The sequence below is a fragment of the Eublepharis macularius genome, chromosome 3, assembly GCF_028583425.1.
Source record: "Eublepharis macularius isolate TG4126 chromosome 3, MPM_Emac_v1.0, whole genome shotgun sequence".
In the NCBI taxonomy this organism is placed as follows: Eukaryota; Metazoa; Chordata; class Lepidosauria; order Squamata; family Eublepharidae; genus Eublepharis; species Eublepharis macularius.
In genome coordinates this window covers 98,080,723-98,101,085 of record NC_072792.1, presented here as the reverse complement: position 1 = coordinate 98,101,085, position 20,363 = coordinate 98,080,723, and the positions used below count along the sequence as shown (strand labels likewise).

At 41.8% G+C, this 20,363-nt stretch overlaps 1 protein-coding gene across 3 annotated transcripts in view; it reads left to right on the top strand.

Moving 5' to 3' along the window:
• Positions 1–20,363, top strand: part of ITSN1 (intersectin 1) — a 152,995-nt gene that overhangs the window by 65,194 nt on the left and 67,438 nt on the right. For all 3 annotated transcript variants that reach the window (XM_054973365.1, XM_054973363.1, XM_054973364.1), the window contains exons 15-21: positions 1,610–1,697; positions 2,202–2,341; positions 3,630–3,751; positions 10,346–10,575; positions 10,804–10,925; positions 14,677–14,924; positions 17,051–17,210. In XM_054973365.1, coding sequence (XP_054829340.1) covers positions 1,610–1,697; positions 2,202–2,341; positions 3,630–3,751; positions 10,346–10,575; positions 10,804–10,925; positions 14,677–14,924; positions 17,051–17,210 — 1,110 coding nt within the window. The remainder of the gene's footprint in view (positions 1–1,609; positions 1,698–2,201; positions 2,342–3,629; positions 3,752–10,345; positions 10,576–10,803; positions 10,926–14,676; positions 14,925–17,050; positions 17,211–20,363) is intronic.

The window sequence follows — 20,363 nt, the reverse complement described above, 5'->3', positions numbered from 1 at the left end:
GAAAAAGGCATATTTCTGCAGTGAAAAGGACTAGAGACTTGCTTTTTTAAAATGAAAACTATGAATTCAGAGTACCTCCTGCAGCTATTATTACAATAAGTCAATCTATCGATATGAAATTAACAATTAAAAAAGGTCAAAACAAAACCAGGAAAGAAGGAAAGGAAGGGGAAGAGCAGTTTGACGAGGATGAACATCCAATCATCAAAAAGTGGGTTGGGGGTGGGTGGAGCTGAAACAAACATTATGCTCGAGTGAAAAAAAATAACTCAGAATTGGTTTTCAGAAAAGGATTGGGGCAAAAGTGGTCTGAACAGAAGAAATTCAGGAGAAAACCAAAAAATTAAATGTGAAAACTAAAGGTAAAAAATGCATGCAGAACTAGGGATAAATCAAAGCAGTCTGAGGTGAGAACTGATGGGAAAAAACTGCAGAAAACTGCTAAGAATCAATGGAGCCTTTAAAAGTGCTCCATAGAATGGGGTTCTGTAGCAACATGGGAGCATTGGATAAAAATCACCGCTCTCCCTCGTCCGCTTATTCCTTGAGTCAGCAGAGCAGGGAGAAGGAGACGATTTTATTCCCCCACCCACCCCGTTGCTGCAGCAGTCCTATCCTGTGGCACATTTTGCTTGCAAGCCTCTCCTGTGCCTCAGAGAAGAGTTTTGAGGCAAATGATAGGCTTCTTGGGAAAGGGGGAGACACAAATAGATCCACTCTGCCAAATCTGTATGCCTCCTGTTGCTGAGGGCATGCTTTTACTGAATAGTTCTGCATTGTTTACTATGTCATATCAACCTGCTTGTGCTTGTTTCATAATTTTTTCCAATTCTGTACCCGACTTCTGCTTGTTTTCAAATTTGTCTTTTTTCCCTATTGTATTGCTTATTGAATATCCTATTGAGTGATCATACTGATTTATACTATGTAATCTACCTTGAGTCTCAGTGAGAAAAGCAGACTATAAATTACATAAATAAATCTTTCTATGAACGTTTCTGCTGTCCAGGAAAATCTTGTTAGCTGAACATCAAGGAGCAAACTTCTAACAGCCAGGTATAGCGGCAGGAGGACACGGTCATTAGCCATGTTGGACGTTGATTAAATTCACGGCTGCTGGTGCCTGCCACTGTGCTTATTTCGAACTGGTTTGGTTCAGATTCTATGCTGTGAATTTTTACATGCAGCTTTTACATCCCTGTAACACTACAACACTGTGTATTGTGCACAGTTGGCCAAAATACGTTAACTGAAGAGGGAATTGATTGCCTCTAGTAAATTCTGTGTCCTGGAGAAAATATATTTCTACACATAAAATCTGGTCATAACAGCTTGATACATAAATACAAACAAATGGTACTTAGGCCTACTTTTAATTTGGAACTGCATGGAGTATCGTGATATTTTAAAAATGGGGACACTTATAAAGCAGTTCTTTTAGGTGGTGGTGGGTTATAAAGTTTTGCTATTCATTTTCACATGTAGTTGGTTAAATATTGAGTTAATGAAGTGTGAGCAAAGTATTTCCATGAATGACTGAAATCAGTTTGAAACTTGTGGATGAGGCAAAAATAAAGATTGGCAATAATTCCTATTTTATTCTTTTCAGGAATCTCAGCAAATGCTTGGAAGGCTAATTCCAGAAAAACAGTTACTTAATGATCATTTGAAACAAGTTCAACAAAATAGTGTGCACAGTAAGTATATTTTAAAACATCGGGTTGGTTTCAGCAGCTTTTTCATTCACCATTCTCCTTCTTTATACAGCCTACGTCTAATGTAGTTTTTGTACATTCAGGTCTTATGATCAGCAGCATAGCTTATTTTGGGTTGTCTGTGAAGGCCCTTTCTTCCTTTTTCATCAACAAAAAGCTGGTTGGCTCCAACTCGCTATTCCATACTTTAAGTGTGTGAGCATGGATCCAGAGTTGCCTTGGCTTGAATCCAGTGGTGCCTTAACATAATTATACAAGTTTGTTTTTTGATTTCTGCTAATCCCCCCTGCCCAATGGTGTTTCAAGTCCTGTTCCTGAAGCAGGGTGGGGGTGGCACAAAACTGTAGAGGAGAGTGGAAAGCAGAAAAGTGTAATTCTGTAAGCAGAACTTCACTTTGGTGTTCTTAGGCTTCAGCCCCTTTATTATATTTAGTGCTCTGAGATCTGAATGTCTCAGTGTAATAGAATATCTATTTTTAATAACAGGAGATTCACTTCTCACAGTCAAAAGAGCCTTAGAAGTGAAGGAATTAGCATGCCAGCAGCTTCGTGACCAGTTGGATGAAGTAGAAAAAGAAACCAGGTCAAAACTTCAAGAAATTGATATTTTCAATAATCAGTTAAAGGTAACCATGACAACTGCTATTGTCTGAGTAAATCTAAAAAGCGACAAGGTAATAATAACAATAACAATAATAACATTGATTTATATACTGCCCTTCAGGACAACTTAACACCCACTCAGAGCGATTTACAAAGTATGTTATTATTCCCATAACAATCAACCTATGAGGCGGGTGGGGCTGAGAGAGCTCCAGGAAGCTGTGACTGACCCGGGTCACCCAGCTGGCTTCAAGTGGAGGAGTGGGGAATCAAACCCGGTTTTCCAGATTAGAGAACCACTACACAAAACTGGCTCTAAGGTAGAGGAAGTAATATACTTTACTGAAGGGACATAGATTGTTCACAAATTTTAGCTTATTCTTCTGCAAGTCAAAATCCTAATTACATAGTTGAGCAAGTGCAGTTCTGCAAGCTCAGAAGTAGAAGAATAAATTATGTAAATGTATGATGAATTGAGGTACAAAAATGCAACTTTGGCATCAGATGATATGTACCAGCTTTTAACTTAACTGTGCATCTGCAACAGATTCTCTTTGTTACTACAAAAAAAATCTGCCAGGAGCAGGGGGGACTGCCTGAGTGGGTCTGAGAGGTAGTTAATGCCTTGGACTCAGGAGATCCCAGTAAGTATCAACTGCTTTAAAAGTTTTCATCCTTGAGCCAAAGTGGTGGATGGAAAACTTCAAGGTTTCCTGAATGAAGCAGATTTTTTTCGATCCTTTCCAGTCTGGTTTTAGGCTTGATTATAGGACTAAAGTAACCTTGTTCACCTGCTTTGGCATTATAGGACATTATCCTCCAAGAAGATGGGGAAAGGCTCCTTTGCAGTCCGTCTTACATAAGAAATGTTAGATCATTCTTTTTAGGTGACATTTTGCAGTTAATATTATGGTGGTATTTTGAGAAAAGTTATATAGCTGCGTGTTTCTTTTTCTATGAGACAGGCTTTTTGTGAGCTGCTGTGATTGGTAGGCAAGGTGACATAAATATTTTAATAAATTGGATAGTCGATGATAATGTATACTTGGGGTGATGGTGGCAGTGGATTAAAGGTTGAGAACCACTGCAAATCTGTCCTCGTGTAGCACCTAGTGAACCTAAAGTGATTTGTGGTCGTTTGGAGAAATTTGATTTAACTTTTTATGTACCAAAGCACAGTAGAGTTGAATAGTGGGGTAGTTAATGTAGGACCACTTTGTTCCCAAATATGTGGTTCCTTCTGCTTTAGAAACATAACTATTTAAGATACTTTTGTGTAGTATATGGTAATAGACTACTCCTTTATTGCAGGAGCTGAGAGAGATACATAATAAGCAGCAGCTGCAGAAGCAAAAGAACATAGAAGCTGATAAGCTAAAACAAAAAGAGCAAGAGAAAAAAACTGAATTTGAAAAGCAAAAAGATAGTCAGAGGTAAGTTAATTTATGGAAACCTTATTTCATAATTACTATAGACACATCTGCTGCATACTGAGTCAAGCAGTTGGTTGATCAAGGTCAATATTGTCTACTTTGGACTGGTAGCTGCTGTCTTCAGGGTCTTTCACATCGCCTACTACCTGATCCTTTTAAGTGGAGATGCTAAGGATTAAACCTAGAACCATCTGCACGCAAAAGAACTATTATAGGAACTGTGGAATCTCTTGGGCGTTTATACTTCATACTAAATGCAGCAGCTGCTATTGGAACGGTGCTAATTTCCCAGCATTTTACTCCAGCTGAGATGCACTTACTCCAACCCAGATGCTATCTACAAGCCCAGACCCAGACCAAGGCACCTACTACCACAGTTGCTTGTCAGGTGCTGGAATTTCCTGAGGCTGCCTTGGTGTCTTTGGGGCTCGGGTGGCTGGAGACTGTGAGACCTGTTACTGGCAGGCTGCGCTGGGAGTGAGTGTGAGAAGCTGTGGTGGAGCGCTGGCCGGGTGAGCTGGGTTGGGTCAGCTGTTGAGCTAAGCTGGAAGCTGGAGGCGAGAGACCTGGAATTTGCAGCCAGAAGCCTGGGGCCAGAGTACAGAAACTGACCATCATGTTAGCACCCTGCTTCTTCCTTGTAGCCAGCTATTGCCCTGCTATTCCATTGGAGCAGGGTATGGTGGCTGTTTGGAAGGCCTGGATGATGCTGAAGCCTCTGGGGAACTTTGGGGGCTGACAGCTGCCTCCAGAGGCTTTCAGAGGTGCAGTGGACTAGTGGAACTCGTTGCGGCTGCTGGTACTGTATGTCTCCAGAGCCCCTAGAGATATTGGTGCCATCGGGGCCACCAGGAATCCATCTACCATACTATTTCATTGGGAGTATTCATCAACTGATGGGTTTAGTAGGATGCTGCCGGTTTTTACCCTCTTCTAATTTATGTCTTGGATACTATACATCAGTTATTTATTGTGTATGCTTGGTGGGTTGTAGGGCAACTCCACTGGTTTGTTGATTGGCTTTATGTAATTATGAAACTGGTCTGGATTGACTAGGCCAAGGAGAGAGTGGGATACTTGTGGCATACACACAAGTTGTAGAGGGATAGCAGATATTGACGTGTGTGGGTCTATTATAGGAATTATTGTGGGTCTGCTGTGGGTATGGGATGGTGATTATTGGTGAGGAGGCTGGCTGGGAGTCCCAGTATTCTGAGGACAGTGGAGGTATGGTAGTGGGACAAGGTTTAGAAATTGAAGGGCACAGAGATATGGTATGGCTTGGTGCCCTTCTAACCTGTGCCCCATTCCAAGGTATGTTGGTTGCAGGGCTCGGAAAATTTTGTGAGTAATATTTTGTCTCTCTGCTGTGACCTGCTGGCTACAGTTGATACAGTAATGGAACTGGAGGCACCTTGGCTGTCTTCTGGTCCTGTATTAGATCAGCTTAGTCCACTCTTCCCAGACGAGGTTGACAGGATCCTGTGGGGAATGAGGCTCACCATTTTCCCGTCATGGGCAAGGCCAGTCATAGGCAAGGCCATTGCTGATGGGCTTCAGGCTCCGATGGAGGCCATTGTTAATCTTTCCTTAAGCTCCGTGGTTTTTCCTGGAGCATTAAAGGAAGTGGGGGGGGGCCTCTCTTGAAGAAACCATCTTTGGACCCCACTGACCTAGTCAGTTACCACCCAGTTTTGAACCTCCTGTTTCTGGGTAAGATGATTAAGTGGGCAGTGGAGGAACAACTGCAGGTATTCCTGAAGGATTCCTCTGTCCTGGATCCATTCCAGTCCTGTTTCTGCCCTGGCCATGGGATGGAGATGGCATTGGTCACCCTAACAGACAATCTCTGCAGGTACCTGGATCGGGGTGAGTCGGCACTGCTGGTATTGCTGGATATTACAGCAACAGGTCAGTTACGATCTATTGGCCCACGGTCAGTTATGATCTATTGGCCCACTGCCTCGCTGATGTGGGGATACGTGGGACAACCTTGCAGTGGCTGATCTCTTTTCTCCATGGTTGGGGACAGAGGGTTGCACTTGGGGAGCAGTAGTCGCCATGCCACCCCTTGGTGTGTGGCATCTAGCAGGGGGCGATACTCTCCTTGATGTTATTCAACATCTGTATGTGCCCCCTCACCCGGCTGGTGTGGAGTTTCAGGTTGGGTTGTCATCAGTACACAGACAGCCAGACTCCACCTCAGATAATCTGTCCAGGGCTTTGAAAGCCGTGGCTGGGTGATTAAAACAGAGTTGACTGAAGTTGAACCCTGTAAAGACAGAGATCTTGCATCTGGATCGTGGGTTATCAGGGTTGGGGACTTCTTGAGCTGGCGCCAGTGGTGAGTCTAGGTGTAATTCTGGATGTCTCATTGTCAATGGAGGCCTAGGTTACGGCAGTTGCCAGGTCTGCATTCTTTTACATTTGCCAAGCCAAGCAGCTTGCCCCCTACCTGTCGACCTGTGATTTAGCAGCAGTGATCGATGCAACAGTCACCTCCAGACTGGATTACTATAACTCGCTCTAAGCTGGGCTGCCCTTGGCTCTGCTCTGGAAGTTACAACTAGTCCAGAATGCAGCAGCACGTGTTTTGACCAGGACGCTGTTCTGGTCACATATTACACCTGTTTTGCGCCAGCTGCATTGGCTCCCAGAGGATTTCCAGGTCAGGTTCAAGGTTCTGGTTTTGACCTTCAAGGCCCTTAAGTGGACTGGGACTGGCATACCTGCGGGTCTATCTCTTGCCCTATATTCCCTGGAGGTTGCTTTGATCAGCAAACAAACAGTTACTGGTGATCCCTGGCCCCAAGGAGGTTCGCATTGCGTCAACCAGGGCCAGGGCTTTTTCAGTCCTGGCACCTGTCTGGTAGAACTTTCTGTCTGTGGAGACCCAGTCTCAAAAAGATTTGTTATCATTTCACTGGGCCTGTAAGATGGAGATGTTCCCCAGGCTTATGGGGATTGAGACAGGCGAATCATCCAACCAGCCCCTCCCAGTAGTGGTGGGGGAATATGTGCCCCAACCTTTATTTGTTAAATCTCAGCCACCCTTCCCCGTGGATCTTAAGGATGTTAGATGTAGGGTGCAAGATGGGCTATCTTAACATGTTTTTATCGCTGTATTTATATGACTGCTACCAGAGTTTTAATTGTTTTTATTATATGCATTTATATGTTGTTAATCCACTCTGAGCCCACGTGTGGGGAGAGCGGACTACAAATAAAATAAAATAAATAAATAAAGCAGATGCTCTACCACTGAGCAGTGGCTTATCCCACAATGAAAAGGATCTGATCAAAATTTTGAACATTTGGATCTCTTAACAATTTGTAGAAGAGCCATTGCTTGTGTATTTAAAAAAGACTGAAGTATAAGACAGGGGTCTTCCAGTCTTTAATTTACTACATGAGCATAGCTTATCAGTATGGATCTCTAGATGGTATCTTGATAAGGGGTAGAGGTATTGGCAGATCATTTATTTCAATCCATGCTCATATTATGAATTTCATATGAAAGTCATTCTCTCCCCATGCCTTTCATAGTTTTTTTCCCAGATAACTACTGACCTGTCAGAGGAGAATCCATATAACTGCTGACCTATCCGTACTTGGAAAAGTGTTAGAACAAATCAAACAGTCAGTCTTTGAGCATTTAGAAAAGAAGACTGTAATTACTAAGAGCCATAATGAGATCCCCAAGAGCAAGTCATGTCAGACTATTCTTACCTCCTTTTTGTGATAATTACTACTTTGGTGGTTCAGGAAATGTTGTGGATATAATTTATCTTGATTTCAGTAAGGCTTTTGATAAGGCTCCACATGATATTGTAGCTGACAAGCTGGTAAAATGTGGTTAGGATGGTTTTACTGTTAGGTGAATTTGTAATTGGTTGACAGATCAAACCCAAAGAGTGTTTGTAAATGGTTCCTTATCATCTTGGGGAAGAGTGACAAGTGGAATTCTTCCAGAATTTTCCTGGGACCTGTGTTGTTCAACCTCTTTATAAATGACTTGGATGAAGGAGTAGAGGGGATGCTCATTAAATTTTCAGATGATACTAAATTGGAATAGGTAGCTAATACTCTAGAAGGTACACTGTATTATACTGTATTATCTTGAAAAGTATGATCTTGACAGGCCAAAAAACTGAGCTAAAACTAAGAAATTGATTTTCATCAGAAATAAATGTAAAATTCTGTGTTTAGGTAGGGAAAAAAATCAAAGGTATAATTATAGAATTGATGAGAATTGTCTTGACAGTAGCACATGAGAAAAGGATCTAGGAGTCTTCCTAGACTATGCGCTGAACATGGGTCAGTAGTGTGATGCAGCAGCTAAAAAGGCAAATGCCTGATAGTGTCCAGGGCCCATTCCGCATGGCACACTTTAAGGAGGTGCTTCTGAGTATTCACGGTGATCAGCACTGAATTGGCTTGAATCTGGCATTCTGTACTGCATGACCTCAAGGCAGTTTGGTGTCTGCTTATTCCATATGAATTGAGATGTGTCTTTTTGAAGCCACCTTTTGTGGGGACTAGAGCCCCCACAAAAAAAAATTCAGCGCATGCATCCTAATGTTGCAAAGTTGGAACCCACCATCCCCCTCTTTCTCCCTGCCCTTGTATTTGCAGTCCCGTGCCCATCAATTTTTTACAAAAAAAATTCTGGAGAGGCAGTTGATGGTGGAGTTCTAGGAGGAAAAAGTACTTTTCGCACTTGATCTACTAGCTTCTGGCAGATTGATCTCATGTGATTTGAATTGTCTGCAAAATGGCACCTCTCTGCCAGACCAAAATGTTCAAATGCTACTGCCCCTCAGAAATGGCATTTTCACTGGCCTCCTCATATCACATGACCCTGTTCTGGAATGTTGAAGGAGGATGCTTGACACCCCCCACCTCTATTTCCAAATCACCGTGAACATGAGCCCTGGTTGTAAATAAAGGAAATAAAAAAGTATACTGAAGAAGTGATTATTGAAGCTGTTTGTGCTTTTTAAAACCCATGTATGTTAAATAACTGGTTGAGATTTTTCAAGGGTTTCAGGTGAAATGTCATCAGTATGCTGATGAAGCCCAACTGTATCTCTCATTTTCCTCTGAGCCAGAATAAGTAATGGAAATGCTGAACATGTGTTGGAGGCAGTAATGGACTAGATAGCAGTTCACACATTGAAGAGATAAGCTGGAGGTGTTGTTACTGTGTATATGTTGGACCAGGATGATGGTGTAGTAGCTCTTTTGGACAGGCTAACATTCACCTGAAGTATTAGGCTGGCTGCTTGTATGGTGCTGCAGATCCAGCATGGTCATTGAATACCAAGAGACATATGTGGTTCTTTTGTGAACTTCAGTTAGTATACTAATTACACCCTTTCCTAGGAAAAAAAATACCTCTCTGTGATGATTCATGCTCTTATCAATGTTACAGTTAGGTTATTGTAATGTGGTCTATGTGAAGATCTCTTGTAAATTTGAAGATCTCTTGTAAATTTCCGATGGTCCATCATGTGACAGCAAGGATATTGCCTGGGAAACCATTATATTAACCTTGAATAACATATCTGTTTTTGCTACCATTTTGGTTTGGGGTGCAAATAAACATGCTGGTAGTAAATGCTCTGTCTCTTCTGGGCCCAGGATTTCTAAAGGATTGTCTACTATTATATGAAACTACTCATCCACTGAGGTCTTATTCAGAGGCCCTAATCTGCATAGTGCTGCTCATGGAAGTGAAATGAAACGTATTTGGGAAAGTGGAATATAAATAAATACTGCTTTGGAATATATCTGAAGAACAGCTACTGAGCCTTATCTTTTGGTCAACATAAGGTAGCAGCCTGAGCTTCAGTAGAGGCCTCCTTTGGCAGCCAGGTATCCTAGTAGATCCTGAACTAGCAGAGAGATAAGAACAGGCAATCTTATACTTTTATATGTTCATCAGAATCTGCAATGCTGTGTGGGACCATGTTTGCATTTGCCTCTTGTCTTTCCTATCTTAGTAGCTTGTACAGGAATACAGTGGTGCACCCTGTTTTCATACTTACTTACTATTCTATGGTGTGTGTGTGTGTGTGTGTTTTTAAAGTGTTTGGTCTTTCTGAAACTTCGGAGTAGTATACTGCTCTCAGAAACTGGCGTGCTGGAAGAAAAATTAACTCAATCCTGCCTAGTTGCCTTACTGATTGAACAGAGAAACTTTACCATAAGCCTTAACATTTATATTTGTCAGTTTCTATCAGCAGTGGATCTATTGATTACAGTACTCTGTGTGGTGGTGGAAAGTGCTGTAAATCATACAGCTGTAAATCGTAGCTGACTTAGGGTGTCTCCTGCTGGGGTTTTCAAGGCAAGAGACTAACAGAAATAGTTTGCCCTGGTGTTTTTTGTTGGTCTCCCATCCAAATACTAATCAAGGCTGACCCTGCTGAGCTTCTGAGATCTGACAAAATCAGGCTTGCCTGGGCTAACCAGCTCAGGGCAATCTCAGTAGGCATTGCAAATAATATGAATACATAGTCACAACAGTCTGTTCAGATTGTGAAATATAGTGCTGTGTAATGCCCGTTTATTTTTCTGTACTTTCATTAGAAGAACCCAAGAACGGGAGAGACAGTGGCTTGATAGAATACAGCAGGAAGAAGAACACCAGAGACCAAGAAAAATTCAAGAGGAAGAAAAAACAAAATGGGAAGAATTAAGCAACAAGAAAGAACATGAAGATAAGAACAAACACGAAGTACAAGAAAAATTGAATAAGATTTTTCATCAGCATAAAGATCCTGCAAAGCTGGCTGTCCAAACTCCTTGGTCAAACACAGGTACAAAATAATGGGAGACAATGTGTATGTATTAATATATTAAGTTTATATATGAAATTGTATTAATGGATAACTGTGGAATAATATTTCTGCTTCATTGTCCTGAAGTGGAGATAAAAACTTGAAGTATTATGGTTGTATAAGATCAAACACTTCTATGCAAGTCAATAGGACTTGATTTTTATATATAATATAACTTTTTAAATATTTTTGTTTTTGTGAGTGTAGAAAAGACTCCACTAACAATTTCTGCTCAGGAAGATGTGAAGATAGTGTATTATCGAGCACTATATCCTTTTGAATCTCGAAGTCATGATGAAATCACTATCCAGCCAGGAGACATCATCATGGTAAGAAAAGAATGTATCATTATGAAAGCATATTTTTGCACTTTACAATAAAGTGCCTTGTGATAATGGTAGTTATGACAGCCAATTAACTGAAGCTTAATCCAGAAGATTGAGGGTGTCATTGATTGACAATGGGATTGTATGGGGCTGTGGTCTCATCCAGACTTGATTATTACAATACTTTCTAAACATGATTGCCCTTGAAGACTGCTCAGAAACATTTATTAATTTAGGAAATTTTTGTGCCTTCTTTCCACCCAGGTTATGGCCCCCAAGGTGAAAAACAATAAAAACTTTAAAACAAGCTTTTGATGATGTTTTGCCATCTTCTGGGCATGGAGCAGGGGTCACCGAGTGTGTGTGTTGATGGGAGGGAGGTAGTTGTGAATTTCCTGCATTGTGCAGGGGGTTGGACTAGATGACCCTAGAGGTACCTTCCAACCCTATGATGCTATGATTCTAAATGCATAGTACACAAACAATAATTAAACAAGGCACATACAAATTAAACAAAACACAGGAATACCAAACGTCACCTGCTTTACCTGCTGGTGGAAAACAATGAAAGAGGGGAACAGATGAATCTCCCTGAGAAGATGTGCCATGGCTGAGAAGGCTCTTTATCAGGTTGCCTCAGACAGCAAGGACACCCAGAGAAGGGCTCCTGAATATAACTGCAGTGGTCAGGTAGGTACTTATGGGAGGAGAAGATTCTTAAGGTATGATGGCCCCAACCCATGTAGGGTTTTAAAAGTCAACACCAGCATCCTGAATTGGACCCAGAAGCTAATTTGGAACAACATTAGGTGCCACGAGACTGGACTGATATGGTCCCTGAGACCAGTCAACATTCTGACTGCAGCATTCGGTACTAGTTGTAGCTTTTAAACTCTCTTCAAAGGCAGCCCCATGTAGAGTACATTTCAGCAGTCTGATCTAGTACCAGAGCATGTACTACAGTAGAAAAATCTTTTCTGCCCAGGAGAGGTCTTAGCTGGCTGGTGAAAAGCACTTTTGTCCACCACTGCCACCTCCTTATTCAGCAGAAGGCCTAGATCCAGGAGCATTCCCCCCCACCACACACACACACCAGCTACAGGCCTGCTCCTTTAGACAGAGTGCAATCTCATCCAGAACAGGACACACATAATTCCTGGGTCAATCCTTCTACCCACCAATAACACATCCATTAGTTCACACAGTGCAGTAGCAAGACTGCTGATATCCCTGCCAAGAACATATCTTGCGAGTTCTGAAGTAGCTGTGCTGACTTCTAAGCCCTTCCAAGTTCTCATAAATATTGGAACCATAACAACTGGCATCTCCCATTGAAATATCTAGATACGAAGATCGCCTTCTGAGGTCTGTTGAGTGCCACTGTTCACCAAAGTGAGGTGGATGGTTGTAAGGGATAGGTGACATCCTGATACATTATTTTAGGAATTAGTTTAACTGATTATTTTCTTTATTTTAATGATTAGACTTATTGCTGCTAAACAAATCTTATAGTTAATTGGCTGTTACTGATTCCAGTATCTTAACTGTTTGGAAAGCTTAACTGTTCGTTTATTTGCTGCTGAGATATTGAATTGTTGATATATATTTTTAATTTCTGCTGTTTTCTAATAATCCTGAACATGTTGCTGCTTCTATCAGGGATTTTACATATGGTAATTGGTTTTCATTCTGTTTTTCTTGCTTATCTTGAATCTTGGTTATGAGATGGTATATTACTGTTTCAGTAATTAATAGCATGCTTTGAAATAATAATATCTCATAGATTAAACAGTCTAAAATCACACAGTATCTAAGAATGGTAGATTTAATGGATAACCAACTAATCAAAATCCGGTTGTAGAGGCCTAGACCTTGGGTTGTGTTCAGAAAAAGAGAACTCAAGGCTCTATACATGTCAAACTGCAAACTTCCATATCCATAAGATGAGACCAATTGTAAATGTTGCTGTGGCACAGTGGTTAAGTGGTTCAGCTGTGAATCAGCACTCTACTGGTTTGAATCCCACTACTGTCATGAGCTCAGTATTAGTATTATTATCATTACTGTTAAGTAACATTTAAAATGTTGTTCCTGTGCTCTGTAGCTGAAGCAAGTTGATTGATTTTCATTTTTCTTAACAGGAATGTAAGTAGACAATTGTAACAGAGGATTCCATTTTTGAGGCATAGGCTGTAATTGTTGGAGGCAACCACATAGCAGGAAGCTTGTTCAGAGTAGTTAAGTGTTTTCCCCTCAAACGTTTATTGTTTAGATCATCTTAGGAAACAAATCCAGTGTGGATCTGTGACTTTTCCTGATGCTTTTCATCAGGGAAGATTGATCTAGAAAACTGTTAATCTTGGCAACTAGAAATCGCTCTCCTGTACTACTATTAAAAAGAATTTTGATAAAGATAAAAATGTATAGAATAAATCTAGTCACCATAGTTTCTAACTATGTTAAGTGTAAGTGTAAGTGATGTAGGGGGGCTTACTGATATATTCTAATTTGATACTTCCCTTTGGAGTTTTCCTTTTAAAGTTCTTTTATTGATGAATGGTGATATTCAGCAGCTGATCTGAGAGCATCTTGGCAGGTTAAAATGTTCTACCACAGACTTCTCAGTGTTGCCATTTTTATGTCAAATTTGACAACAGTTTCAGTGATGAATTTGACTGTCGCTCATGAAAGCTTATATTTTGATAAATGTCCTAGTCTTTAAAGTGACACAAGACTTCCTTTAAAGTGACACAAGACTTTTTGGTGCAACAAACTAATACAGGTATTCCATTTGATAATATAAGAACAAAAACAGTTGTGTGTGTAGAGAACTATAAATTATAAATACTAAATAAATAGTTGTGAACATTTCCTAATTGTTCTTTTTGGCTATATTGCCTCATTCTTGTTTGTCAACTATACAGTTGAGCTTCTAAACAAAAAAGTCAGATGTTTAGTTCCTGAAAGAAATACTAGACTGCAAATGGAATATGTTTTAGTTGTCCAGAATCTATTATTTGCCTTATTTTTGTAAAATATATTGCTGCTAATACAAACGGAGGAAAATCTCAGATTAAATAGCAGCGATCGGAAGTAAACATCTTACAAACTGCAGGTTTCAAACCAAATATAGACTTATCTACCATGGTGAGCTTCTGCTAATGGAAGGGAGAATATTTGCCTCTCCTACTGCAGGCCACCAGTTCATCCCTCGTGCTATTCCTGAGGGCGCTCAGTCTTACAGGGGCACCATTTTGGGCTGCAGTTGGAATTTTTCAGTCAGCATAAAGCCTTTGCAAGTTGGAGGGCTTTTGAAAGTACACTTGCAAGTCTTAGTTGAGGAAGCAGAAAAAATATTGTGTAAATGTTAATTTTAATTGTAGATTTAAATTTTTAGCATCATGTATCTTACCACTGTGGTTCATGCCTCAGAAAAATCTAGAATAACCAGTTATTTAAATAATCCTTCTCAAATCCTTGTCAATCAATTTTCTTGGGTCCAATTAGTTTGAACTAATAACAGCTTTCTGAAAGTGTCTGCTTTAATTCCTGTTAGAATTTCATCAAAGAGCTTTGCCGAAATTCTTATATGTATACTTCAGTAATTTCATGAAAGTAGTTATGGTATCACTGATTGACTAGCCCATAAGTAAGAATACTGCTTTTAAATGTAATGTTTCTGGAGAATGTGTTAATTGATGGATAACAGCCATCTTTATATTCCATATAGCTAAACTGTTATTTGTGCTTACAGGTGGATGAAAGCCAAACCGGAGAACCTGGATGGCTTGGAGGTGAACTGAAAGGGAAAACTGGATGGTTTCCTGCAAACTATGCAGAGAGAATTTCTGAAAGTGAAACTCCGACCTCTGTAAAGCCAGTTATTGACACTACAGCTGCCCCTAAAGTTTCAGTGCGTGAAACTCCCACAACACCTCTAGCACCGCCTCTCCCTGCAGATTCAAGTACTACTGCCAACAACTGGGCAGACTTCAGTTCAACGTACGGTTTCATTGGAATTCAACACTACTCTTATGACTTTAGAAGGGAATTATCCACAAAGGGTTAATGTAGTCTTGTCAATAAATTCATAAAAGTGATACCTCAAAAAAAAAAAAAAGATCCTACTTGCTCATACATGGTGCTTTTTGACACATTCATGGCACAGTGAAGATATGTCTGGATAACAAGTTCATTAAAATTACTAGCCTGTAAATTGTTAGTAGATTTGTCATACGGCAATTTTAAAAATTTTAAATTCTTTTTCATCTGTGACATTAGGAAAAAAGTTTAGAAAGTTCAGCAATTGTAGGGTTTCAGTTTAAAGGGGGAGGTAATTTAGAGTTTTTTTCTTTGATCTTTATCTTAATGTAATCTCAACATAGTTGTGACCACCTGGCTATCTCCAGAGATCCAGAAAGGACAGCATGACTCCTTGAAGACCACCCAATCAGCCTCTGTGGCCCTGCAAGGCCTGTTTGACACCTCTGCGCTCTGACCTAGCTAGAAGTAAACATGGCCAGGCAGGGACTGCATGGACAGCAGGCTGTCAGAACAACAGCTGGGGCTGGGCAAAGGGAGAGAAAAGAGAAGCTGCACAGTTTGGGAGAAGAGATCCGCAGCCTGTCCTTGCCTGCCCTAGGAGGCAGGAGCTGCCAAATCTGCTCTGGGCTCAGCAGCTGGAATAGGCTCAGTGCTTAGTAAGGGATGGCGGGGAAGGTTCCCCAAGCTCAGCAGCATCAGATTGAGCAAGTGAGGCAAGACAATGATGCTGGAAAGAAGAAGCTCCAGAGAGAGGTATGAGCATCTCAGGCCCCAGGCAGGCTGACACTGGACAGGCTCCACAGCCAGACTCCCAGGGTTGCAGGGCAGAGGGCCATGCAGGAGAAGAGGGCACACCAGTGTGAGGAACTCTCCTGGAGACAGAAAAACCTTGGTGGACCAATGGTCTGACTCAGTATAAGAAAGCTTTGTGTGTTCAAAACACTAAAAATAGACATGTTAGCATTATATATGGACAGTAGATTTACATTGCTGTTTGCAAACGGCAAGAAAAGTATTCCTTTCAAGCTTCCCACCCTGCTGCTTTTTTCAGCTGATGGGAAGGGGAGGATGGACCTAAAGTGTTGCTGCTTTCAAACGCCCAGCACTTTTTTTCAGCCGATGGTGGTGGAGAAGGAGGCCGCTCTTCCCTCTCATTGGCTGAAAAAAGCAGCGGGGCGGGATACGAATCATTTCAAGAAGCTTTGCTTCAGGATTCCTGAATCGACTCCATAATGCTGGGGCCGATTTGGGAATCCCGAATCTTTCTAAATCGGGCCCAATTTGGGTTAAACCCAAATCAGAAACCCGAAGTGCACATCCCTAATGGGAACACAGTGACAATAGAATAAAGGAACAAATAAATAAAGGCTATAGTTGCCCAGGGGCCTTTTATTGCTGGTTTCCCTTTAAAGACTCTAGCCAAAACAAAATACCAATTATTTATTTAAGAATTTATTTAAAATATTTATATACCCACCCATTTCCCAAACACCACAGTCTAAGGTGGGTGAATATATTTGGTGGCCTGTTTTAGCAGTATTTTTGCACAAGTTGCTTCTTTTGTACAGTAAAACTGCAAGACTTTGCAACTGAACATCCACATCTCCTCTCTGCACCTTTTTTTTTACTGCTGGAGCTCAGTATAAGAATATGAGATGTAATAGATGGTCTCAGAACATTAAATAAGTACAGTTTTTACTTGTAAATGCCCTTGCATTATCCTCCAACTCTATACCACACGGCTGTAATCTTAAGGAAGCTACACAGAACTTTTAAGTCTGCATTGCTCATTAGAATTTTCTTCACACATTTCCCTATGATTTAACATCAAGGCAAGGAAAATACAGACTGACCACTTAGGATACGACTAAATGAGATGTGGGAGATCAGGTCTTCCAGCATCCTTTAATTTATTTAAAAGCAGCAGGGGATCTCTTTTGGATTGGGGGCACAATGCTGAGGTGCACTGGGTCTAACCTTCCACCATTTTGAAGCATATGTCATAGCCGCTAACTGTACAGGAATAAAAGGAAGACGTTCTTGACTATAGTGATTATTGTTATACCTCCACATTTTTTCTTCAGATGGCCAGCAAGTACTAGTGATAAACAGGAGACTGATAACTGGGACGCTTGGGCAGCTCAACCTTCCCTTACTGTTCCGAGTGCAGGGCAGCTGAGGCAGAGATCTGCCTTCACCCCCGCCACTGTGACCGGATCATCTCCTTCTCCAGTTTTGGGTCAGGTGAGTTGCTGCTTTTGTGTGGGAATTGCATTACACAAAACTGTGCCTGGTGATACATTTTACATTTGTGCACTGCATCTGTCAAATAGTTTGTTCTCCATATAGTGTTCATTAATCCTTAATGGGGATGTGATATTAAGATGGAGCGTCTTCTGTATGCAGAAGGTCCCAGATTCAATCTCTGGCATCTTCAGTTAACCGGTAGGTCATATGAAAGACTACTGCAACCCTGGAGGGTAATGGCCTTGATGACCAATGGTCTGACTCAGTATAACAAAGCTTTGTGTGTTTAAAACACTAAAAATAGACATGTTAGCAATATATATGGACAGTAAAGTTACATTAAGCAATTTAGGAATTCTCATTTATCCAGTCATTAAGGCTGAAAAAATGCACAGTAATGCTGTCAATTTTATACTCAGAATAACATATTGGTATTATTTAGTAATGATTTAATGCTGTTTCCAGCCTCCCTCTTCCTCCAGACCTCCACAAAGTTGATACTGGAGTCACATGGGGCACAGGAGACAGCAGAAAGGAGGGGAAACCGGGCAACATCACCCAACTCCCTCTTTTACAGTTTCTGCTAGTGCAAGAGGTACTGTTGGTAGAAGAAGGGGTTGGGGGGAGTGATTTTGCTCAGTTTCCGTTCTCTCTGCAGCCTCTTGTATCCCACTGCATTTCATCCATGATGCTCCCACAATCTCTGTCATCAGCTTTTCAGAAGCCTTCGAGGGCTCCTAGTGGAGGCAGATGAGATATAGGAGTGCTTTCCAATCACAGTTCATATGATCCAACACTTTTTTCATCATTGTGTCTTCAGTGTAGTCCCACATGGGGACTGTACATGTGCAAGCTGGCAGCAGACATTCCAAAACTCAAAACCTCACTTTTTCACATACTTTTCTAGTGGGCACGGGTATAAAATGCAGGGCGAGCAGATCCCTTCCCCAGTTCTTTAGCCACTGCTGAAGAAGGACGTACGTCAAGCTCCTCTCTTCGATTCCATGCAAGTTTCTACAGCCTTCGGAGCCCTGGCTTCGAAGGCACTTTTTAAAAAATGCTTGAAGTGTGGGTCTAAGATGGCCCAGTCCGATGGGCACGCCAAGTGTCTAATGCGCCTTGGCAAGAATCATGACATGCTGCACTGCAGTGTCTGCAAGCAATTCATACCTAAAGCGTGCCATGAAAGGGCATCGCATTTGAAAGTGGCTGTATGGGAGTCAACTCTGAAGGGCATCCAACTTCAAAGTTTCGAAAGCCGCTGAAGAAGGACTGCAGCACCCAGAATGGGCCTCCTCAGTACCTCCATTGGCTTCAGCTCCAAGTGCCAATGTTGCAAACTAGTCGGTTCCATCTACTAAAGACTCCAACCTGGCTCGGTGCCAGTCTGAACCTCCATCGTAAAAGGTCAAACTCAAAGTGAAGCATGCCAATAAGCTCTCTTCTCAGAGGCCTCATAGAAAGAAATGAGTGTCAGTTTGGCTCTGTCTACTTCGATAGCTTCAAGCCCACCTGTGGTTTCAAGAACCCCATTTCCTACTCCAAGGCATTGTTCCACTTCCATTCCGTCTCTCTCTGAGAGAGAGATTCCAGATATTGTAGATCTGTTGATGGCGGTGTCTCCACTACCACCATCCCCTGTGCCACTTGCACAGAAGCAACCATCCTCATTGCTTCCACCTGCCGGCAGCAGTTGCCTTGAAATGGCCAGAGGTCATAGACCAGTTTGGGCCCGTTATCAACCCTACGACTCACCATACCATTATTATACCTACGGCTATGATGGATCTCTGTGTCCGTGCCCACCACCACACTCCTTTCTTCCAGATGATTATCATCTTTCAACTGTTGCTAAGGCCAAACTGGCCTCAGTTCCACCAACAGTTCCTGAGCACACCGAGACAGTGGAACTAACACTTGCCCCACTAATGCAGTCTGATGAAGGCTCTGATACTGGATCTGACATAGCATCTAAATTCTCCCCACCTGAGTGCATAATAGAGGACTCTGCCATGTGACCAAGTGTAGACCTGTGTCTATTCTGAGCCACTAGATAGAATGGTGAGGTCCTTTGAGATAGAAGCTACCTGCTCCTATTTTGACAGACTCTGTCTCAAAGTCCTCTATTCTGAGGCAACTGGCCCAGTTGCGTTTCTGATTATGCAGGGAATGATAGATATCACAAAAGAGGTTTGGTTGACTCTGACATCTGTACCAGCAACGTCAAAAAAATTAGACAACCTCTATAGAACCAAGTAGGAAGGGGCTGGGTTCTTATTCAATCACCCTCCTGTAGATTCCATTGTAACTGAAACCCTTCAAAGCAAGGGTCTTCCGAAGAGCTCCCATGGATAAAGAGGGCAAAAAGATTTTCTAGAAAGGAAGGTCTGTGCTTCTTCAGCACTAAACTTCCGTACTGGTAACTATGAAGCCATTATGGCCAAATATCCTCTGGGACAAAATTGGTCCCTATCTAAGCCTCATCCCTGATGAGAAACAATGTCTCACAAAGATCCTGCAAGGGGAAGCCCTTCGGCTATCGAAACAGCAGATTCTCACTGCGAAACATATTGGCGACTGCTCCTTGCAAGCCATGGCCTCTGCCATTGTTATTAGAAGATCTGTGTGGTGTAGGATCACTGCTTGGCGCCCCCCTCCCAGATTTCTCTACAGACAAGAAAAGGTCTTTATCGTCAAAGGGCAGGTCTTCCACCCGCAATCTGGCGGGGGGGGGGGGGTGCTTAAAAAGAATAAGGATGATAAGGAGACTGCTAGGTCTCTTGGTATCACTCCAGTCATACCTTATAAGAACCGGTTCCCTCCTAGCCCTTGTCCTCATTACAATCCTAGATACAATCAGTTTCCAATTCAACTGAACCAACCATTCCCTAGGAACCAGAAGCATACTGCTTCAATGGTTCCACCTAATCAATCTCAACGGAAATCTAAGGATGGGTCCAACTCTCCCAGAGAACAGTCAGGTTCTACCAAACAGAGTTTTTGATGCCAAGCCCTCTTCTCTCTGTCAATCATTCACTTCCATTTCCTGCCTGTAGGGAAATCACCCAAGAGCTATGGGTATTGTCCATAGTCTGGGAGGGTTATTGTCTGAAGTTCAGATCTGTTCCTCTCAACATTCCTCCCCAGTAG